The sequence below is a fragment of the Puntigrus tetrazona genome, chromosome 20, assembly GCF_018831695.1.
Source record: "Puntigrus tetrazona isolate hp1 chromosome 20, ASM1883169v1, whole genome shotgun sequence".
Lineage (NCBI taxonomy): Eukaryota > Metazoa > Chordata > Actinopteri > Cypriniformes > Cyprinidae > Puntigrus > Puntigrus tetrazona.
The window spans coordinates 2,573,905-2,598,615 of record NC_056718.1 but is presented as its reverse complement, the minus strand read 5'-3'; the positions used below and the strand labels follow the sequence as shown (position 1 = coordinate 2,598,615).

The window sequence follows — 24,711 nt, the reverse complement described above, 5'->3', positions numbered from 1 at the left end:
GTACACTGTAAAAAAAACAATAATAACAACAATGTTGTCAGTAATGTACTGTTAATTTACAGCCCTCTACCGTTAATTTTGACCTCTTTATTTTTACAGCATGTTACTGTTATACTACCATGGAAATGAACTCTGCTCCAAATGCTTCAAACAGTTTGAGTTAAAAATAGTAGTATTTATAGAGTGTTAGTAATGTGAACTTATATTATTTGAGTCCACTGAGAAGAGATATGTTGTAGTATAAAACAGCACACAGATTAAATGACTAAAAACTTGTCTTTAACTCAAATCGTTGCAGATCATAATCAGTTTAGATACACTAAAAATGTTTTTGTAAAACTTTTTTGTAAAACTAAAACAGTAAAGACTGTACCTCACTTTCATATGGATAACATAATCGGATAATATTTGTTTTCAAATGTGTTCATTTAAAAGTAGGCTAGACACTAAGCTTTCAGATATGGAAAAGAATGTACCTTGCTTTCATTTATTACATAATCAGATATTTGTTTTCAATTTGAACTCATTCATGAATTTGTACACTTAAAAGTAGACACTTACAGCTTTGTATATTTCTCATGTCTATAGACATATTTCTACATTCGAATGATTTTAGTCTTTGTGAATTAAAAAACACTGAAAGTCAATGCACCGGCGCATTAGGGGTTAAAGATGCTGCATTAAATTTTATCTTTAGACTGTAAAATTTGATTTAAAATTCAATATTGATAAAATTATTTACAGTACTTTATAATGAACTGTAATTAAATTACCAAAAAAAATTAACAATAATCCCTTACTTTACTTTTTCAGTGGATAAGTAATAAGTTAGTTCTGTTACATGTCTTTGATTATTAAAGCAGTATGCCCTTTTCTCAAATAATATTTTTTTTCTTTTACTCTTTTGTCTGTTTTCCATAAAAACATTTTTTTTCCAAAACCTTTTACTTTGCGAACAATAATCTGGAAACCAGAAATGCGGAAGCGTGAAAAGATTAATTACAGTAACGAGGTACACCCAAAACTGGTATTACTGTACTTTTTCTTTCTTCTCAGCTGCTGTTTTCACTGGAGAATTGCTTATGTATTGGGCTTACTTGAATTTGTTATATATGTGTATTACATGATATAATGCAATCTTGTTATAACTTGGCAGTGAGGCAGTGAAGGCCCTTCATCGATGTGTTGCTATCATCAGGCTTTGCTGTGTTTTGCAGTGATCAGAGATGGTAACGTGGTGCAGCTGGATGTGGATTCAGAGGTAAATCATGTTGTGGGGCCTGTTCATGAAACGCCACAAAACAGCAGCTCTCCAGTGTTTATTGGAGGAGCCCCAGGTCAGTCAACACCGGTGATATCTATGTCTGTCTCTGTGTTATTGTCTCTGTGTCTGTCTGGTTGACAAGCCAACTTAAAATTTGTATTGGCGGTGATGTACAGTAAGAATTTAAAAAGACGTTTATAGACAATAAGTGCATTGTATCAAATGTTTTTTTTATTTAATGTAATATGAAGCAGTTGTTGATCATCTTTTTGTTTATCTACACTATTACATCACAGAGTAGACCAACTTACAGGATGTTTTTCTTGTATAATGACCTCTTATCTGTCAAAAGTGTTCAAATTTTAATTTCTCAGTTTGATCTGTTTCTTTCTTGCCCTTAAATGTATGAGTGTTTTATTCCTACTCCAAAGTCAATAATTGTAGCTCATAAATCTCCAAAAGAGCTTATTCACATCTCTTTAATCTTTTTCTCTGCTCCAGACTCCATGCTGCCTCACAGTCTCCACAGCAGGAGGGGCTACACGGGTTGCGTGAGGAACCTGTCTATGAACGAGTCTCCTGTGAGCTTCAGTAAAGTGGCGTTGGTCAGCGGTGCAGTCGGTGTGGGCGCCTGTCCTGCTGCTTGAGAGGCTGAAAACAGAACTCTCCCTGTGTCATTGCTTGCGTTTCAGTAAAGAATGAAGCACCACTGTCACTGTGTCTTCAGCATCATTTATAGCTATAGTATTCTATCACTATGAAAAATTTAATTAATCACTACACTGGTACTGTAAACCAGAGCACTGCAAGCACTGTGTTAAACTAATACAAAAAGATATTAAACTGAGGTTTATAATTTCTAAAAACCTGATAATTTACACAAATATGCACAAAATATTAACAAAACCATAGTATACCTTAATAAAGCATTTTTTTCTGATATTTGTTTTATATCTGTATTTCTATATGAATTCCCGAGAAATGTCAACTTCCTGCAGGAAGCATGAATGTTTAATAACAAAACTGGACATAATTATATATAGTTATATTCATTTTATATTAATATATTTACATTTTTATTTTGTAAATATTAAAATTATGCACTTTTTATAGAACATTTCTATAAAAATTTTAACTTTCAGAATTTATATGCAATACCTGCAATGGATAAAAATGAAAAGATTTTTGTTGATAAAAATCTTTTTTTTTAGGAAAAATCTAAAAATGTATGGGGGTTTAGATAAAGTTTGTACAGTATAAAAACCATTTCACATATGGAACATGAGCATGTATGTGTGAGTTGGAGATTTGTGCAGTTTTGGATTTAAAGTGAATCTCTTTAAATTTCAGGATGAATATGAATTTATAAATGAGGTAAAAATGGTAAAAATGGGTAACAAATATTAAGACTGTGTCTAATTGAACTATTAAAACATTTGTCACTTAAGAACTCAGACATTCCTAGGTATGATGATGGTAACATTTGATTAGGAAAAAAACTTTCAATAATATTTGATTCAAATGGATGTCTGATGCATTAATAATAATTAATAATGTTGTAAAAGCAGTGAAATCTGATAATTGAATAAAATAATCAGGGGTTACACACACAAAAGCTGGAACTCTAAACCAGCTGCGTGAGAAACATTTCATTCATCTTTTCAAAAATATATTTAAGCTACTTGTGTCCTGTGAACGGTTTTCTTAATGAAATGCGTCTTGCTCTGTAAAAAAATTTTTTATGTGCTAACAACTAAAAGATTCATTTGTAACCATTTGCTTTTTTATTATTTAATTTTTTTTTTTTACTTATCTACAAAATTAGACTACCATTTGTGTGTTTTTCTGCATTTATCATAATTGTAATACCTAAGTATTTAATTGTAGTTATCCTTAACAGGGATTCCATGTATTGCTGAAAAGGACTAATTGTGTCCTTTTAAATTTTTGACTAATTGTGAAGAGTGTGTAAATCTGCAATACGACTGAATATTAAGCCAAAAGTGTGGAATTTAAACCAGATTTAGCCCAGACTCTGTTTACATCTAGGTAGTAGTCCATCCTGACCAGGTATTCTATCAGCAAACTATGACCTGGGATAGAATTCATTATAATCTTGGATACTGTTTAGGGTGGAGAAGTATGCGGTGTACAGGGATTCATTCTCTTAAACTGTTATTTTTAAAGGATGTGTAAAATGACTGAACATGATATGAACATTTTAAAAAGCTAACTTTAAAAACTAAAATCAAGAAGTAGGCTAGGCTATTACATAGAACAAGATGACATTCAAATATCAGAGTACTTAATAAGGCAGACATAAAATGGTAAGTAAAGGTAAAATAAAGCATTATAATAAAGTATATGTATCAGTTAAATACCACAGATTACCAGATTCTTCTCATTTTAATAATTTTTGAATTGTACAAACAGGAGAAAATGTGAAAATCTACATTTGTGTATAAAACGCTTGTGGAGGAAAAACAAGATAGGAAAAACTACAAACAAAACTTCCTTGCGCACTGTGATACGTCATCAACCTACGACGCGTTGACTTCAAATTGTCGCGCTAAACGCCCACTGTTTCTATAGCAAACAACAACTGCCAACTAGCAAGCCATGAGTCCACGAATGTATATTAGATGCAGATAAACGTAGGCAAAACAGTATAAACTAAAAAGATGACACAGTCCATAGTAGTCCAAGGTAAGAGAGTTTATTTTTAAAGGTCATAACTACAGTTAACCGCGTTACTGACAGCGGGTTAGGCAACCTAATTTAGAATTTAATTTCTATAACTAAAGCTGAATCTTATTTTACAAAATATGATCCCAGGAAGTTTCTGTATTACTGTCCCAGTTTGTTCCTGTCATCTGGTAGACCCGCAGTTTTCCTCTTGTGTTTAACTTCTCTTTACTACGTCTGCAATAAAGCAGACTTTCTGTTATCAACAGCGTAAGATTCATTCATCCTAGCCGTGCCTTTGTAGATTTGAGGCAACTGGATTTTTCTTGTATCTTTTAGAAATTATTTATCAACACAAGATCACTGATATGCAGGACGTGGATCCTCTTCCATACTAAACCAAAATTATTTCACCAGATAATGATGTCTCGTATGGAATAAGTACAAGCTGTTCTGGGTTCCCAAAATACATAAGGTGCAACGACCCTGGCCAAAAGTTTCTTTCTTATTTCTTCATGTCATTGTTGTTGTTGTTGTTGTTGTTGTGTGTGTGTTTTAGTTGGTCAGTGTGGGAATCAGGTGGGCTGCCGCTTCTGGGACCTCGCACTCAGAGAACATGCCCATGTCAATCAAGTGAGAAGATATTTTTAAATTCTTCGCTCCTTTTTTCTAATTTTTTTTTTTTACTTTTTTCTAAAAAGTCTTAAAAACATCTATTTTATGGATTGAATATGTAATATTTGTATCTTTATGTAAATTGTAAGTTTATTTATCATTTCAGTCATATTCTGTTTGCAGTAAGATTTAGATTTAAATCACATCAACAAAAACAAATCTGGGTCATATTTCAAAATATTCATTTTCAATATTTCAAAATCAAAAGACAAAAAAAGTAAATCACATTTTGCAGTAAATATAAATACATATACAAATATGTTAAAATGTTATATGATGATGATAAATTCTGTTTCTGCATTTTAAAACTGAACCTGCATAAAAACAGTACAACAAATGCATAGTTCATGTCAAAATTCTGCTTTACAGTTATATGGATTGGAGTTTAGCATTCTTTTCATGAGATTCACCATAAAAAGCATTTTTTTAAATTGTTACTGCTGTGCTATAAGAGATTATCTGGCCACTGGCCAGACTGAAGTGTTAATTCCAGTTATTTAATGGAATTGTTTGTTTTTTTATTATCTATGAGCATGAGATTATTTAAATCCTAATGTTGACCATAAGACTTCAGCTAATCTTTGGCATCAAAGGTCCAGGTAACCAAAATGTAGATAATAAAAGATTATTTCTTTTTGGTGACTCCTGAATTTGGGCTTTTATTCACATTTAAACACGCATAGAGAACATCACACTGTTTAACACAAAACAGCATCTTGTGGTTAGACAAACCTCACCTGTTCTTCTTATGTTCTTGTGCATCATGCACGCATGAATCTTGCTTTTGTCTCTGCAGATGGGAATTTATGATGAGGCGCTGGGCAGCTTCTTTAGAAATGTTGACCGAAGGTAGCCTCTTTCTTCTTATTATACTCCCTTCTACATTTCCTCACATCCTTGCTAATCCACTTGTATTTATTGTGGGATCTTATGTGTTTACTTGTGTTTGTGGTGTATTTGTAGAGGAGCAGACTGTACAGGAGGCAAGATCAACTCTCTGAAGGCCAGGGTGAGCACCATGTTAGATGTATTGAAGATGTTGCATGGAGACCCATTAGATTTTGGCTGCTACCGTGGGTATGGTCCTGGTAAGCTCAATGTTATGGGGAAAAAATGTCCCCACAAAAATGGTAATATCAAAAATCCTTGTCCTTGTTGTCAAGGATTTTTTGATCCACACAAGGATATAAGCTTATAAATTATAAACTTTTTTTGTTTTTTGAAAATCTAAAAATGTATGGGGGTTTAGATATAAGGCCTTAGAAAATACAGCTTGTACAGTATAAAAACCATTTGGAACATGAACACGTGTGTGTGTGTGTGTGTGTGTGTGTGTGTGTGTGTGAGAGTGAGAGAGTTGGAGATTTGTGCAGTTTGGCTTGTAGAGCCTATAGAATGTCAGTCTCTTGGGGAAATACATTTACTGTACAACCATTAAAAATAGTACATCCTAGTACTCAGTTGATTAATATCCATTACTTGGGTAGGTAAAATTATATATATTTGCATTTAAAGAACATAATAAGAACAGATGTCAGTGGCCAGTCTGCCACATAAAAGAAAATAAAGTGTATCTGTGTATGTGTCTGCAGGCCGTGTTAGTGGACATGGAAGAGGGAGTCCTAGGAGAGATTCTGCAGGGGCCGTTGCGTTCTCTCTTCAGCAGCACACAACTCATAAGTGATGTCTCTGGTTCAGGGAACAACTGGTAAAAGTTTGTTTTGGCAGGGACTCTGTCACACAGCTTTTGCATGTATACTCTGTACACTTTGTAAATGTGCAATGACTGCTTTTAAAATTCGTCGTACTAGTGATAGGCCATATGATGTTATAGAAAGAAATTTGTCATCAGGTAGAGATGATTTTATACCTCTAATACCATAGTACATTAGATGCATAACTGTCCTTGTCCAAAATTTGAGAGAGAACATCATCCAAAAATAGGCATTAAAAAATATGTGCGTGCAGGTTGCTGTCAAAATCTGTTGGACATTGCTGCAGTGCTGTTCCTAAAAGGATAGTTCACCCCAAAATGAAAATTCTGTCTTTAATTACCTTTATGTCATTCCAAACCTATGAGACATTTGTTCATTATCGGACCACAGATTCAGATATTTTTGATTAAATCTGACAGCAACACAACTGTAATGTTCCCAGGTCCAGAAATGTAGTAAGGACATCAGTAAAACATGTGACATCAGCGTCTCAACTTTAATTTTACAAAGCTATGAGAATATTTTTGTGCTTGAAGAAAAGAAAAATAACGTATTATTTAACAGTTCTTCTCACCTGAGTTACCGTCTTCCACTATTTTGAAGAATATAAAAAATATAATTGATGATGAACCCTTACAGAAGTCTTACAGGTTTGGAACAACATGAGGGTAATTAAGTAATGACAGAAGTTTAATTTAACCCCTTAAACCTGTACAAAACCAGGATGTACAGTTAATCTTAAGTCAAAGTCCATATTTTCTTTGATGAGTCAAGACCATCTCATTTGAGTCCTGGCTAAGTGCAAATGCGTAAATTTTAACATTGAAATGTGATCTAGTCCCAAGTTGTTTGCAGTGCAGACATGCTCTACATGTACATTGTCATACACTTTGTGTTCTTAATTGCGAAAGGCAATACATCCTATCCATGCCAACTCAGTGGCTAAAATCTAAAATATACTTATTTTTTTTACACATATTCTAGGCTATATGCATTGTATACATGGTATGTGACATAAAATCATCAGCACAGTATGTGCACAATATATATGCTAGCTTGCTCATATACCTTAATTTATCTAGCACTAATGTAGGCCACAAGGTGGAAACATTGTCCCAGGCCATTGTTTCAGTCAAAAAAGAAATGGAAGAGATTGAAAAAAAACCCAAAAACTCTCACACCATCATTAACACATTCCTTCACACTCATTTAAATAGGCTTGAGGAAACCCACTATATAGGAAACTACAGACTTGTATCCCTTCCATTCATTGCAAAACCACTTAAAAGAGTTTTGTTCAACCAAGTGTCTTCCTTTCTCACACAAAAAAACCTGCTAGACGGCAACCAGTTTGGCTTCCAAAGTAGATATTCTGCCCTTCTCTCAGTTGTTAAAGCTCTAACCCCATGTCCTAACTATACGCAATGCAACAACACACAATAAAAGGTGTCTTTTTCCTGTTAATCAGAGTTTTTGTCCTAACCAGCCTTGGCGACACGCAAAATTTATAATTTTGAAACTGTTCCAATTTTCGCAATGACTGGAGTAACAACATACTATATGACAGTGAATAATCTCAGGTGTTTATGTGTTTAATTCCAAGTTTAACATGTCCAGAGCAACAACAGACAGTTTACCTCTTGATCTTCAAAATAAATTGAAAAGGTTTAATATTCATGAATTAGATTATGAACATATCAGTTTCGTTGTGAAAGCAGTGCGCTTTCTGAAAGAGCCTGCCCAAACATGCTTTTGATATTGTGATGTTGTGATATTTAATTCATTCTGTCATGTCACGTCTAGTGTGGACACCCAAATTGCCTGACTCTCAAATTTTGGACATGGTGTAAGACTGGCAAGTGCAGCTTTTAAATCTTCAGCACTTATCTTGCAATGCTTTTGGCAAATTTAATTACCAGTTCCTCCTCTCAAACCTCATGGCAAACCACTGTAGTGGTTCAGATTTTACCTCTCAGATAGGTCCTTCAAAGTATCTTAGATGGGTAAGGTGTCCAAGTCACTAACTACTGGGGTGCCTCAGGACTCTGGTTTCTGGACCACTTTTCCTCTCTATTTACATGGTATTACTTTGTTCTGTCATTTTTGTTCTGAATTTTTTATATCACTGCTATATTGATGACACTCAGCTCATATCTGTGTGATGATTTGATGATAGCTGCTTACATCTCAAATTGTCTTACAGACATTTTTTGCTGGATTAAGCAAAAAACCTTGCCAAGAAAGAACTGCTTATGGTTTCAGCCAACTCAACACTTTAGTTTGTCCATCCAACTAGTTATCAACCTTAACTTCTTAAAAACAGCCAGAAACCTTGATGTATACTTTCAAAACAACCACTTAATCTGAACCCCTTTACTTAAATTCACTGCTTCAGGCTTACGTGCCAATGTAAAAATAGGTTCATGGCCAACAATATAACAATAACTTTCACAAATCTGAGAAATAACACAACACAAAAAATATGTTAATATGACTGGGTTCCAAGATGAAATGTATGCTCTTTGAAACCTCCAATATTTGGGTACATCATTGGGTTGGTCTTTGCTCCTATTAATCAAAATATGTAAATGCAGAACACAAAATGGCATTATTATGGTTTAATTAATATGAAACAGTCTCATCAATTCATAACCCAACCCATAACACACAAATATATTCAGGACACAGATAAAGCCAAACCTGCAAGTTCACGTGACAGGCTGGCCGGTTTTTGACAGATGTTTAAACTTCAGCCAGATGAAAATGTGTCTAATAACTATCTTGTCAAGAATAATCTTAATTTTAACTTCTGTGAGATGGCAGCTATTGTGGCAAAACAAAGATCACACACACATTGTTGCTTGTGTTTAGACATTATGTATGTTATCTTTGTTTCATTGGCACCCTCACCTTGAAATTTTATCACATATATGTAACTACAACTTATAAACAACATGTCTCTGACCACTAGTCACCGATCACCCAAAATGAATCTTAATACCAGATAAAATCCAGGCCTATATTGTTATTTCTCGTGTGGTTGACACTCCCACCTGTTTTATACTGTTTTAACTTCAGAAGCTCCCGATTTTCAGAAACTAGCCACATTTTATAGTACTTGACTGTTTAAGTGGTTCTTCATGTATCAGTGCAAGAAATGGTTTATAATTTAAAACATTTGTAAACCTTCATAATGTTCTAAAAACTGGTAAGCTGTCTACTAAGGCAGTATTTTATGACATGTAGGCTGATGTAAAATTTTATCATAACATACGTACAACTCTTATTCCAGTTTAGACAAGTAGTATTCCAGAGTACTATTTTTTAATTTTTTTTATGTATGTGTCCTATTGTTTAGTTAATGACATAGTTATGTATTGTTTTGTTGTTGTTGTTGTTGTTGTTGTTGTTGTTTTACTTGTTTAGTGACTGATACTGTGATTGGTCTATGACACTTAGGGCAGTCGGGCATCACACTTATGGCTTGGCCTACAGAGAGCAGATTGTGGATCAGGTCCGCAAGGCAGCAGAACACTGTGATTGCCTTCAGTGCTTTTTCCTCATTCACTCTATGGGAGGAGGTGAGATTCTGATGTCTGACATGTTACCCATATTGGTGGATGAGAAACATGGGCTGACCTAGGCATACATTTGTGCGTTTAGGTACTGGTTCGGGGTTAGGCACATTTGTGTTGAAGCTTCTAGAAGAAGAGTTCCCAGAGGTTTGTCGAATAGTGACCTCTGTTTACCCAACAGCAGAAGATGATGTTATCACCTCTCCTTACAATAGCATCCTAGCCATGAAAGAACTGACAGAACATGCAGACTGTGTCTTGCCAGTTGATAACCAGGTATCTCTCTCCTAGTATCACAGCTCTGTATATCATGATAAAGCATGTGAAGATTTGTCAATATATTTAACGTCAATGATGCTAAACAACATTGCTCACATGTGTCATTACCAAACTAGATGGACACGATGGAAATATTTGAATACAAATTATTGAATACAAAGTTTTGGTTTTGTGCCTTTGGGAACTTGACAGACCTTGCCACTGCTGCTTTTCCCAAAATTGTTTGGAACAGCATGAGGGTCAGTATATCATGATGGTTTCAATTTACATTTTTGTTTATTTTTTTTTTTACATTTATTGTAGTCTCTGGTTGATATTGTTGGTAAGATACAGCACATGTCCAACACTGGCAAACCAGGCTGTACCATCAAGAAGGACTGTACCATCATATCAGGACAAGGAGGGGTGGTGAAGGTCGAGAAGCCTTTTGATGCCATGAACAACATTGTGGCCAATCTACTTCTTAATATTACCAGGTATTAAATGCTTCACGAAAGTGGACATTATTTGCTGATCTATTTTGTTCTGGTGTATAGTATCAGATTGGTGGATATTTTTATGTGTGTGTGTGTATATGACTAGTAAGGGCAGTTGTGGCTTAATGGTTAGAGAGTCAGCCTTGTAACCACCTTCAAACTTTGACTGAGGCACTGAACCCCCAACTGCTGCATGGGCACCGCAGTATTGGCTGCCCACTGCTCTGAGTGTTTTCACTTCTCACTGCTGTATGTGCACATGGATGATGAATGCAGAGCACAAATTCCAAGTATGGGAAACCGTACTTGGCCACACATGACTTCCTTGAGATCGTCATATAAAGATTTCCACTTAAATATTTTTTTAATTAACTGGAAATTATTATAAAAAAAGTAATTGTAACTGGCCATTTGTCACTTCTTTTTTTTTTTTTAAATGCAAGACATTTTTATCACTAATTTAATTGTATTAAATTAATTTCTCCTCTTGCAGTTCAGCGAGGTTTGAGGGCTCTCTCAACATGGATCTGAATGAGATAGCGATGAACCTTGTTCCTTTCCCGCGGTTACACTACCTTGTGTCCAGTCTAACTCCCCTATACACACTTGCTGATGTCAACGTACCACCACGCAGGTTTGTCATATATATTGCAGGTTTGGATTGCAATAGATATAAATGACTGATTTGCAGTTCAGGGAAATCCTTCCCTGTCCTTGGTATCAGAACCTGGCTTAAAATGTTTTAAAGGGGTCATATGATGCAAATTCCACATTTCCATTTCTTTAGTGTGGTATGCAGCTGTTGGTGCATGTATAAGATTTGTAGAGTTACAAAGCTCAAAGTCTCCCACAAAAGGATTTATTGTATATAAAAGATAAGGCTGTTCCACACTGGGCTAAAATGCCTCATTAAAGCATGCTTCCACATGTCTACATCAAGATTTGGTAATATTTGCATAATGCAGCCCAAATGGTCATGCAAAGAATGTAACTGAAGACACTGTGTTTCTGTGAGAAAGCAAAAACACTTTATTTAGCTTTACATTTCCACCTCATGCTTGTGGTAATCGCAGTGTACCGGGTCAGCTGGCCAGTCAGAGCAGACTGTGCTTGTCGAAGGAGGGCCTTTGTGGAAAATGATGTGTTTGAGAGAGGGGGGGCACAGTTACAATAATGTACAGTATTTAAATTCATGTGAAAATTAAAGCATGTCAGTATATTCTGTTATACCAAATACCAAATTTTGATTCATTTCAGATCATGTCAGTTACGGCCACGGACATAATAAATAAACTGATCAGCTATAATATTAAAACCACTGACCGGTGAAGCGAATGGCATTTATTATATTGTTACAGTGTCAGAAACTGCCTAAAATCTACATAGTATTCCCAATATTTATGTTTCATGAAACATAGTTTTAGAGTTTTTCAGGTGAGAATGTAGTTGTTTAAAACTCAAATTTGTGTTTTATTTCTAAAGATAGAGCCTATTTAAAAATGTGCTCTGCTGATTTTGATCACTGGGCGCTCAATGCTCATGTACTACATAGAGCAGCCTCAAGCTCGGCTTGTCCTTCCGACATTTGCCACTTGCTCTGATGTCTCTGTGGTGATTAAACATGAGATACGGTTAATTTGCGTGTATTTAATAGGCGTCCGTGAACTCATGAATCAATTATTTGTTCCTGCTTGTATATCGTTTTGGCTAAACACAAAGTTGTGTTTAACTTCATATGTTTATTTATTTTGAACTTTACCGTAGTTCAGGGCTTTGTAGTATACATTTGACTGATCAGCTGAGTTTTTGTCTTTTTTTTTCTCAGCGTCTTATACTTTGTACTTTTACGATGGCTCATTTTCTAAAGAGTTTTGCTTTTTGTTGCTTTGTTTAGTCGACCCATACCTCTCAGTAAAAACGAGCCATTAAAGGGGTTGCTGCTCATTACAGCTCACTGGATAAGGTCCCAATTGTTCTCCATACCAACAAACTTTCACGGAATGGAGAGACTTCATATGGGAAAAACCTCTTCACGTGTATTTTGTCATCTCCATGCTGTGCTGTGTTTTGTAGGTTGGATCAGATGTTCTCGGATGCATTTAGTAAGGATCATCAGCTAATCAGAGCTGATCCCAAACACAACATGTATCTGGCCTGTGCTCTTATGCTACGTGGAAATGTTCAGCTGTCAGATCTGCGCCGAAATATTGAACGGTCTGTTTCTTATTTTGATTTACTTTTCTTTTTTTTTAATATACATTTTTCTCACTGCATGATGACTTCATTAATTCTTATAAATAAATTGCACGTGTGGTCTTTTTTGTTTCTAAACTCTTCTTTGGTAGTTTTTGGGGTTTCTTTTTTGTGTATAGAGCTTGAGCCAAACTAATACTTTCAATACTTGAATACTTTCAATATCCATTTTGATTTTATTATAACCTAGTCTTGAAACATTGTTTGGTGTAACAAACCATAAAACATATGAATTGACAGGTAAGATTTTTTTTTTTTTACAAAAGTGCATAGAAAGCGTCTATTACAAAAATATTATTATTTTAAGAGACCGATAACTTTGAAATTACACAAAGCTTATAAATAATTATTATTGTTAATGTAAAAGTTTAGAAATAGAATTGTTGTAAAAAAGTTGTTCGGTCAAATAGTTTTTTTTTTCTGCTTTAGTCCCTAAATGCGAGGAAAATAAGAGGGGAATGTCTTAAAGAAATCCAAACAAACATGAACTTGACATGTTAAAGTATATGTTAAAGGTTAGTTCACCCAAAAACAATTCTGGTATCATTTGCCCTCACAGATTATTAGATTTTTGATTAACCTATCCCTTTTAATGCCAGGTGTAAATGATAATGCGTTTTTGCTGACCACCTGTGATTGAATCAGTAAAGACTTCATACCAGGTGTCATGTCATGTACAGTTTGGGTGAATTAGGCTTTATTAAAACTATTTAGATATTTCTTTTTTTTTATTTACTGCTTCTGTACTTGTCTTGCATTGCTTTTGACTGAGTCCACTTTTTTGCACATGCATGTGTACTATTTTATAAAGACTTTGCATTAGGAGTACTCCTGTGATACGATATATGTTAAGTAGACAGCTTGCAAGGTTTTGTAACACAATTTATCTTTGCATGCATTATAAATATATGATCTGTAAATGCACTAGAGTCTCTCTTCATTTCAGGTACAAAATAATGTGTTCTTTTTATCCTCTTAGACTAAAGCCCACCCTTCCGTTTGTCCCATGGAATCAGGAAGGATGGAAGACTAGCCTGTGTTCAGTCCCTCCTGTGTGTCACTCACATTCTCTGTTGGCCTTAGCCAACAACACTTGCGTGAAATCCACCTTCTTTGAACTAAGAGAGCGTTTTGTTAAGCTCTACCGTAGGAAGGTGAGTGTAGCATAGCATATCAACAGCAAAATTAAAAGTTTAATAATTTTTTAATGCACAGACATGCACTGGTTCTCTCAACACAACAGTAACACATAGTCCATATGTATGTATGCACAAACTCACAAACCTTTGAAACCTTTCCTCACAGGCTCACTTGCATCACTATTTAGCAGTTGATGGCATGGAGTTGGCTGGATTCAGTGAGGCTTTGTCATCTCTCTCAGCTCTAATTGAAGAATACACACACTTGGAAATCCCTCTTGTGCACAATGCTCCCAGACTCACCATTGCCACCTGACAACTTGATCAAACATTTCTGCTTGTACGTAAAATAAACATTTCACTTTTTTCTTTTAATTTGCTGAATCACTGTCAGCATTGATTTAATCAGTTTCATTGTCACATCCCTAGGAGTAGTTGTGTTGTGTTATGTTAGAATCAGAAGCCACCCAATAAATTAGTTAAACTTCTTACTTTTTGGGATTGTTTTAAGTTGGAAGTTATTAATTGTCAATGAGTTTCACAGCTTTATGCAAATGCACAACTCCCAGTGGGATTTCAGACTTTTTCAGACAAAATTATGAGTCCTGATACAGTTTGTTTCTAGATGTATTTTTTATTTTGATGTTAACTTTCACATACTGCACAACATTAACACTCTTTTGATTTATTAACTTGAGGAAAGTCTATTCATCTTCATGAATATTTCTGTTTCTATAGTGATCTCTAGTTGTTTGAGCTTTGCTCCAAAATAATGTTATAATTGGACAATGTTGGGACAAGGTTGATATTTATTTGTTTGTTTGACTTTTTGAAGTATATGTCATTGCTTAACCTCAGAGGTGATGGTAGATCTGTTTTAAATGTCAGTTTTATCAAATAAGTTCAAAGTCTCTACAGCAGCTGTGACCTGAGAATTTGCTGTACATGACATGAGGAATGAGACACGTATTAACATGGCATTACTTAATTTAAATGTTTACAAAGATATCTCCCCTTTCTCTTTACTTGCTGTATTACAACAGAGTTAAACACTGGTTTCAATTTGTTAAAACAGTTGTGCGTCTAGGCCTTAATCATACTCTATTCAAACATGTGAACCAGACAAAAAAAGAAAAAAAGTTTTGGATACTGCATCATACACTCAACTGTCACAGCTTTAATTACATAGCAGAGGAGGAGGGGCTATCAACCAATAATAACCTTCATACACTAAAATAAAAATTCATAGACTGCTCAGTTTAAGTGCATAGCAGTGTGCCATTTGTCTTTTTAAACCAACTCATTGTAAAACCTTGCCATTCAATTTTGCAAGGGCCATAAAGCTACCTGAATATTTCTGAGGTTTATTAGTGGACATTAAGTATTTACTACATGTCCATAAAACAGAAGTGTGTAGTTGCTTGTCTTCGTTCATATACTTGCATAGAGGGTTTCTGGTCGTAACTGTACATATGCTATAGCTTACATTACACATTGCGTACTTCCTGTTTTCCTATTTTATATTAAGTGCAGCTCTGAAAACATGTCATTGGCATCATTACACTTCCTCTGACACACACAGGAAGTGATCCACTGCATCTTCCAGCGTACGTTAGATACCCCTTTGCAGTGGAATTCTATGTTCACCATTTTGGACTTATTGGGAACACAGCAGCGCTTGTCTGTGCAGATGCCGCAATATGTTGGGCGGTGCTTCTTAACGCTGGTACAACCAGACAGCGAGAGCTTCTCTGCTTTACTGGCCTGGAATTTCGGTTTGCAGGTTTTACCTCTTGGCATCTAAGCATGAATGAGGAAAGAAAAAAAAGTTATTCTCTTTACTTATTGTCACACTGTATGTTCCTAAACACTGGTTTAAAATTAATTTGAGTCACTTTAATACACTTTAATTTCACTGGGCGGTACATTTTCAAAATGTACACTTTAAGCCTATTAAGGTATGTATATTGTATACAATAGTACATGTACATGGATGGATATGGATCCTTTGGGTACGTTTTAAAAAGGTACTACCTTAACACATGAAAGCACATGAATGTGACTACATTAACTGCATTTAACCTAACATTCTAACACCGTATTTTATTTTGCACTTTGTACAGTATCTGTTGCAGTAATGGTGCTGATGATGATCATTTGTAGCTCTAGTCTGCATTGTTTTCTATCGTTCTTTAATATTTGAGACCAAAGGCATTGATTAAAAGTAGAAGTCTGAGTCACTTTGTCGGGTAGCTCACTGTGAATAAGGTGTTCTTTCGTGACAGACTGCAAGCCAATTGCTTCTTGTAAGTTTGGTTCATTACCTATTTTCTATTTTACGAGTATGTAACATTTTTTAATCATACTTTAAAGCATGTAGAAAGTCGATAACCTAAGGTTAAGCAGAGTATCTATGTTTTCATCCACCTATTTATATGTGCTTTTTGAGAGCACATAAAAAATTGCTTTCAGCCGAGTCAAATTTCATGCACATTAATTGATAGAAAACCCATTTACTGAATAAGTTCCTCTGCATCCAAAAAATCATGTGAGTTTACACAATTTTATAGCATAACTAAACTAACAAGTAGACCAATCTCACTGCAGAGCATTTGAAATGTTACGAAGACCTATTGCAGCAAACACCCTTTTTCTCGCACTTTCTTGATTTTTGTGATATTTGGCACCAGTTCATCAGGAAGTGATTATTTTGTATTGACAGTTTATATTAAGTGGTTTTAACTATGATGTACTTAGAATTAAATGAAATCATTTGGTACAAATGCACTCATTGTGGACATACATACATATATATATATATATATATATATATATATATATATATATATATATATATATATATCACACATCATTTTCAGTTTTTATATGCAAGTATGGTTGAGCTTGACACATACAACAGGTTCTTTCCTTGTTCTTACAGAAAGTAGCCCGTTTGAGTAAAGTGCTTATTAACATCAGGATATGACGGTTTTCTCTTCAGTTAAGACTTTTGTGTTAGTGTCAGGCCCACACATGTCTGTTCTTGACTAAATTGTTTCAACAAATTTTCACTACAAGATCTTAAGGAAAGTAATTTTACTGTCAACCTCCTTAGGAATGCTGTAATAACGATCTGTCACTCAGTATTTACAATTAAATTAATAAAATGCTTAGATTTACTTGATGATTTAATTTTTTTTTTATCTGTTCGTTGTGCATAGAATCATCATTTTATCCTTTTGGATCAAAGATTTGGATTAAATAATTGGAGCTGTATGGATGACATGTAGGCTACCCTTTTGTCCTTTTTGGTGATTGAATACATGTTTTGAATGGCATGAAGGGTGAGTAGATGACGAATTTCTATTTTATCTTTGACTAGTATGCAAAGTTCCAGCAGGACCATTACTTACCTTAAGCCCCTTTAGAGCTTTTTTATCACATGGTCGAAGCAGACAGAGTCGTCGCTCTTTTCTCATCTCACACTTGCTGTTGTCATTGTTGACTCGTACAGAGATGCCGATGTCACAGGTGCGTGAACAGGGTGACCAGGGTGTGGTCTGAACCAAACAGTTCTTCTTCCAGGCTAAGGGAGGATCCCTGTAAGCTTTCAGTGTTACAGTCACAAAGCACTACGTCACCCCACAGCACACATTCAAACATCTGCCCTCACCCCAGGCTTCACATTCTGACTGGAACAATGAGTCTGTGAATACTGTATAGTTAGTGATCTGTCACAGCTACTTAGGAGCTGTTAAGATATGACGTCAATTCACAGAATAGTCCAAAGGGCATATTCACCATGAATTCTCTCTGGAGTTTCGAAGAAGATTTGGTCGTTTTCTAGTTATGAATAATGTTAATACATAGTTAATGTCGCTACATGTTGCTCTTCAAAGATGGCTAACAAATTGACAGTAGTTTTTACATTCTCACAAATTTTGCCTCAATAAACTTAATTTACTGCTTTTTATTAGTAAGGTAGTTTTAAAATATGGTCATGCTTTATTCTGTAAGTATTAATAAACACTCAGTACTCTAGTAATATGGATGCACAATGGATAGAGTCGCATCTGTAACCCAAAGGTCACAGGTTTAAGTTCTAGGTCTGGCAGGGGAGTAAATGTCCAGTGTTCTCTCCACCCTCAATACCATTTAGGTGCGACCTTTGAGCAAGACAATGATCCCTGAGTGTGTGTTCATGGTCTGTGTGTGTGGTTGTTCACTTCTCACTGCTGTGTGTGTGTGCGCGCTTTTGGATGGGTTAAATGCAAAGCACATTACCTGGACATGCCATGTCTTTTTTCTTCCTTTCCATAACTCACGCTAAAGGTTCAATGTGTCCTCTCTCCCTCTCTCTCTCTCTCTCTCTCTCTCTCTCTCTAACCCTATATATAGGGTTAGCTCTATTTCACTGGTTGAATTTGCTGAGAATAATGTTGTTATGTCCTGGACCAGAAGCATGGGATGTGGTCTCTGGATGACATTCTTATGACCACTGCCATCTGGACTCTAAGGAGTTCAGCAGCAGTTTAGCTGCTCTCTAGTGGTCAGGAGGCACTGCATATTTTAACTTATATTGAGCTGCTTGAAACTGTCTCGTGCTCAGTGGAGATGCTTCACATACAAGTCATGCAGAACAACACTGGAGCTGATCAGTAAATCTTATTTGGCTGTCAGGCTGGTGTGGCGCAGCATACCATGGTGGTTCTGCAGGCCTACCAAGCAGATATTCTTAAGAATGTGGCCAGTCCTTACCCACCAAAGGAAGGAAAGCCTGTTTTTAGAGATCCTTTCCTTTTCACAGAAAATAGCCATAGAGAAAGTGCCTCCTTCTAAACAGAGTCCAGGTTTTACATTCAAAACTAGTGCTGAAGGAAGAATGGAAGAATGGAGGTCTGCATCCTATTTTAGATTTAGGTCAACTGAACTACACTTTACAGAAGTATGTTGACAGTATGCTTACAATGAATCACTTTGACTGGTGGACGGGTTCGTCATGATAGATCTGAAGGATGCTTATTTCCTCATTCATACACATAGGCAGTTTCTCAGGTTCACTTTGGGGGCAAAGGAAGTCAATTTTGAGTACTTTGTAAATGTTCAAAGTATTTTGTATGCAATTTTGTACATGGATACAACTCTGGTGCCTTAAAGAGTACTCTAGAGCACATATTTTAAGTCAATGTAAGATCAAAATTGTACCTACTGGAGTTGCATTTTTAATACCCTTGGTCTTATTGTTTCCATAAGCTTTCATCATCATGCAATAAAATGGGATGTAACAATATACTGGCTGTCTTGAGAGAAGTTTTAAGTTTACACTTTATTTTGATAGTCCATTATAGACATTCTTCTAATTATAAGTAACTTTGTAACTACATGTCAACTGTATGTCAGCTAGTTCTAATTAATTCACTACATGTTTGTTGTTTCTCAGGATAGATTATTAAGCTATGTTTAGGGTTAGTAGAATAAGATATGATATCATAAGATATGATATCATAAGATATCATAGTATGTTTTGGACTTATCAAAATAAAGTGTTAGAAGTTATTAATCAATCAATCGATCAATCACCTTTATTTATATAGTTCTTTTAACAGTACAGATTGTGTTAAAGCACTGAACGGTATCAAATAGGAGAATGGAGTGATAGTTATGTATAATGACAAGATTAAACACTTAATTGTTTATTAAATGCAGAGATGGTCTATTTAATCACATCAATGTTAATCACTAGAAATTAAGTGTCCTCATCTAAGCAAGCCAGAGGCAACAGTGGCAATGAACCAAAACCCCATCCATGACAGAATGGAGGAAAAAAAAACTGACGGTTGACCAGCACTTAACTTCCAGTTTAATTTTTATCGCAGCTATATCAAATTGTAAAGAACTTATTGTGTGTGTATTTGTGTGTGTCTGTTTCCATTGATCTGTCCACAGGGCTCATCTAGCTGTTCTAGTCTACTAATACTCTAATAACTGTTAGTCGACATGCAATTGCAATATTACATTTTATTAGTAGAATGTCTATCGAAATAAAATATGACCAGTTTTGGTGGTTAATGGTAATGTTGCCTCCGCATAATACATATTGAAGTAATGTTTGTCAGCTCAGTGGTGCTTTGTTTATAGTGGTAACTGAACTCACTGATAAAGAGTGCATTTGCGATCTCATTAAGCTGTCTGCTTTTATATAGCTTAATGTAGCATAATTTCATAAAGACCATTCTGGTTTTGCTTCAAATGCATTTTCTGTACAAGTGATTCGTTACATCCTTAGTAATAACACTGTTCATACATTTTTTTTCTTCTGATGTAACAAAACCTTTGTGGGTGGTAAAATAATATTAACCAATAACATTACATGCTAATAAGTTTCCATCTAATCAAACCATGACGAAAAATTCAAATGACATATATTATGAATGCCTTTTTTCTGTCTTAACACACTGGGTGATATTCACCTGACATGGTCCTGTAGGTGGTGTCCTGCTGGTGTTTGGGGCTTTGATTGCTCTTGAGTCCTGCTGGCAAGCTGGCCTGGAGAGCAGCGGTACTCAACATTCCAGCTGGCTTCTGGATGAAGGCAGGAGTGCAGCCGACAGCTCCAGCAATGCACGTGCACTTGTAGAGTGGGCTTGGTTGGAAGGCCTGTCCGTTATCATAGTGAGCCCCATTCAGGTCACACCCTACCCCCATCATGTCTGCAGAAATATGTAGGATTGACTATTACATACAAAAAAAAAAAGTTGTGGTCATGAAGTTAAAAAAAGTCCTCATCCACACAAACCTAGGCCTTTCCCAAGCCCCTTTTTCCCCCTTCATTCTCATCATTTCAAAAATCATTTCATAAAACTTGGTTGTACACATGAAAATGCAAGGGTGTTTTCAGATCTATCCACTCTAATACCCAATTTCAAAAAATAGCAGCTTATTATATTATTCTAATTATACCACTGTATTTTCTAAAAACAAATTAGCTTCTAAAATAAATATTCTTATTTTTAAAGGTGCTGTATAAACGTTTTTGACTCTTCTAAAGCCAAAAAAAACACAATATGCTTGACGATATTTAGAAAATGGAATGCTTTTGTTTTTTGCAGTACCCATTTCAACCACTAGCTGTCAATCTTACATACTGCAGTCTTACAAGCTGTGATGGTGATTGTATCAACCACCTAGGGTTTTTCATAAAGTGTTTACTCACAAGCGCAGATGCCAACTTCATAACGTGGCTGGTCTTTGGAAAAGTCACAGTACATGCTTTTGTGTGGGTCACAGACATCCCTCTCGTTGCATGATTCCCCAATCTGCCGTGCACAGGTTTTGCAGCAGCCGCAGCCATCCAAGATGGAGCTGACACCGGGGGCACACGGCGGCCGGACACCACATTTACACGGCCAGCTACAGAACTGCCTCCTCTCCAGGCCCTTCACTTCTTTCGCCTTCTGCCTGCTATCAGCACCCTGTAATACATGAAATAAATACAAATACTGTAATACAAAAATAAAATAAGATCCTGGAATCAAAGATATCAGACAGAGAGAGAGAAGGATACTCTCATGAGCCTATCACCTCTGAGCTTGTTTGTAATTATTTGTAAAACATTCGCTAGTGTCACGCTCTAGTTTGTTTTCATTTTCTTGACATGGGCTTTTAATGTGTTTAGAGCATAGTTACTTGATGAATGCAGGTTTTTCAACAAACATACTGAATACATTTATATACAAACAGTATAATGCATTTATACTCAATGAGTAAAATGAGTTAAATAAAAGCCTACTGACACACGAAAAATGAAAGGTATATGAATCTTTTTGGAATCTGTTCATTTACAAGAACTGCTTAAACAAGCCAATTCATCAAAATTAATCTTAGCTTTCCAAAATGACATTTGATAAAGTGTATATATAAGAGAGAGTTTTTTTAGGATAAACTGAATCAAAGAGTAGACAGGGAGTCTGAACTAAAATGTCCAAACTGATTCACTAAATTTTTTAGTACTTGCCAGCGCTACAAACAAGTCAAAGCTGACAGTGTGGTTGTTCACGTACACAAACCTTAAAACAGCAATCTTTACGCTGCACCACTAGTTGATGGATACTACAGCTTGCTACTAAAAAAGCTGTTATATCTGTGGTTGGTGTATAACCAACAAAGTCGTTTCATTGTATTACACGCCACACATTGAATCTTGCAGAAACGTACTGATTCTCAAAAATATGTTGTTGTTATTATTGAAGAAACTACCGCTCTAAATGAGAGACAAATTGAACAAAATGGACAAATTATCTGCACAAAGCAGCAACTGTGCCGCATAATTGCAGTCAAGATTCTCTAGATCCAAGCAAATACTGTCACAAAAAATATTTCAAAAATACATTTGTAAAACTATATATGCACAACACTTCATTTTATCTCCATATATAGCCTACATTGAGTTAGCTTTGATGAGGTTGACCAGTTACCCTGCCCTTTTAGGGTAGGTTCAAAATTTGATAAACACTTCTACTGGTAAAGAATGTTTAAGCCATTTAATTTTTTTCTGTTAAACAAATCAAAGTTGAGCCAACATCAAAATTGAAGGTATTTTAAGGTATCCATTTTAGATACCCATAAATCATCTACTTGATGATCTACAGCCTTGCTTAATGGATTATCAGTTGCATTTAAAATGTGCTTCTTCAGTTTTACTGAGTTTGTACTGACCAATGGATTTTGCCTGAATAACCTCTTAATTTGCCACATATTATTAGTTAGTAGTTGTTAAGTTTAGTAATGGGGATTTAAAATGTGTGCAGAATAGAGCATTGATGTGTGCTGTATAGGTACTAATAAACAGCCATTTTGCTAGTAATATGCTTGCTAAGAAGCAACTAGTTAATAGTAAGAATTGCATCCTAAAATTATAACCAATTAGATTTGTTTTTAGATTTGTTTATAATAGTTGTTAATATTAACTAAAGAACCCCTCCTCATTCCCACCTTTCATGACACTTCAAGCACTGTGTTACTGTAATTCTCAGTGAGTTTAGCAGCAAATCTACATGCAAAGCTTGGCAGAGGAAAAATCCAACCCTGATGTCAACAAGCAGCCCCTTCAGACAGCTTCTCACACACTGTGCTTCTGTTAAAGTGTCCTATGTTAGAAAAATATCAACCAACCCAGCTGCATTTATAGTGCTGACACTCTGCGGGCAGCAAATAAATAGCTTACATATGAACCCCCTTTACTGCTTTTAATTACCACATGAGCATATCAGTTTACTTACTTTAGTTATCCTTCTTTACTTTCATTTGGGTAAATTAAAAGCCATGATATTATGACAATAAACACACTATGTCTACAGTCTGTAGGTACTGTAATTTATTTAACAAAGTATAATAATTGTACTATCATATTGTTATTAGTATTTTGTAGTATTTGTAGTAATAGTTTAAAAGCTGCATTTTAAATATGTTAAAATATATTACTTATTATATATATTACTATTATACTATACTATAAACAATCATTATTTCAGTCTGTTTCTCAAAGCTTGATTAAATTTCAATCAATTATACTAATCCTTTATTTTATAATAGGCTATATTATATTTTATTATGTTATTCATATAATAATTAAAATTATAATAGCATGACCCACATTTGAAAAAAACTTTTTAAACCCATAAGAGCCTTTGTAAGCTTAGTTTTAATTTAGATTTGTAGTGTAATTTAGATTAAAATGTATAATATGAGCTATATCTATTCTGTACCGTAGGATTCACTGCAGACCCCTCTCTTTTACACTAGTACTTCTAGGGTCATCAGAGGTCAAAACAAAAATCTGAAGTCTTTCTGTCAAGGTTTACAGAGCTCATTTTGTGAAACCGAAACGTACATGCCAATTCAAACTCATGAACTCATTAACATGAGGAGGTTTTGCTTTAAATAAATGCTATATTCAAAAAGCCATTTCTCAGGCCACATCATCAAGGTTTTAAACAGCAGCCTACTTGCATTGCATCACTTGGAACCTGACCTGTCATAAGCACTCTGACAACTTCTAAAACACTCTTCTAAAAGACAAGAACATCAGCACAGCTTTGGGATGAACTATGAAGTTTTCATTTTATGGGTCTATATGCTAATATTAAAAAGGAATCAACAACAATTACAGGTGCATGCCAACAATGTACAGTTAACATCCCAAAAAAATAGAGAACCTAAAAGCCAAGATATAACTTTTATTAGCATGAAAGTATGAGTGTATATTTAAGGCCAGCTAGGCCAGTTATTATGGGTTATGGGCAGATGTTGCTATTGGTTATAGTCAAGCTTTGACTGTTAAGATAGAATGGAATTGGTGGCTCTTACCTGACTTAGAAAGAGCAGCAGAACACAGCACAGTAGTGATAGCATCATATACAGCCTGCAAAGGAGCTCTGTGCACCCAGAATGAAAGAACGAGGGAAAGAAGGAAGGCTGGAAGAGAGAGAGAGGGAGAGAGAGTGCTGACCTGTCTCAGAGAGGTACACAAAGCTCCCCTCTGTCTTTTCTCCAAACACACCTTTCCCCTACAGAACTCACACAGAACTCTATCTGAAAAATTTCACCCTCCCTCTGCTCTCACTCTTTCCTTCAGCTGTTCCTTTCTATTCT

General features: G+C 35.3%; 3 protein-coding genes across 3 annotated transcripts in view; 2 read left to right on the top strand and 1 right to left on the bottom strand.

Annotated features, from left to right (window-relative positions):
• Positions 1-2,204, top strand: part of lama4 (laminin, alpha 4) — a 35,732-nt gene extending 33,528 nt beyond the window's left edge. Inside the window, exons 39-40 of the mRNA XM_043219999.1 lie at positions 1,218-1,337; positions 1,766-2,204. Of these exons, the coding sequence (XP_043075934.1) occupies positions 1,218-1,337; positions 1,766-1,911 (266 nt within the window). The 3' untranslated portion in view covers positions 1,912-2,204. The remainder of the gene's footprint in view (positions 1-1,217; positions 1,338-1,765) is intronic.
• A 1,615-nt stretch (positions 2,205-3,819) lies between these two features.
• Positions 3,820-14,549, top strand: tube1 (tubulin, epsilon 1). Its single transcript, XM_043220512.1, has 12 exons — positions 3,820-3,970; positions 4,509-4,582; positions 5,421-5,473; positions 5,588-5,633; positions 6,217-6,332; positions 9,799-9,920; positions 10,003-10,190; positions 10,497-10,669; positions 11,163-11,303; positions 12,743-12,883; positions 13,902-14,076; positions 14,228-14,549. Exons 1-12 carry the CDS (start codon positions 3,946-3,948, stop codon positions 14,375-14,377), a joined length of 1,404 nt encoding a protein of 467 aa, XP_043076447.1. The 5' UTR covers positions 3,820-3,945; the 3' UTR covers positions 14,378-14,549.
• A 135-nt stretch (positions 14,550-14,684) lies between these two features.
• On the bottom strand, positions 14,685-24,486 carry ccn6 (cellular communication network factor 6). Its single transcript, XM_043220513.1, has 5 exons — positions 24,427-24,486; positions 21,275-21,533; positions 20,532-20,771; positions 17,475-17,668; positions 14,685-15,861 (listed from the first exon to the last, which is right to left on the bottom strand). Exons 1-5 carry the CDS (start codon positions 24,472-24,474, stop codon positions 15,580-15,582), a joined length of 1,023 nt encoding a protein of 340 aa, XP_043076448.1. The 5' UTR covers positions 24,475-24,486; the 3' UTR covers positions 14,685-15,579.
• Between the last annotated feature and the right edge of the window lie 225 nt (positions 24,487-24,711).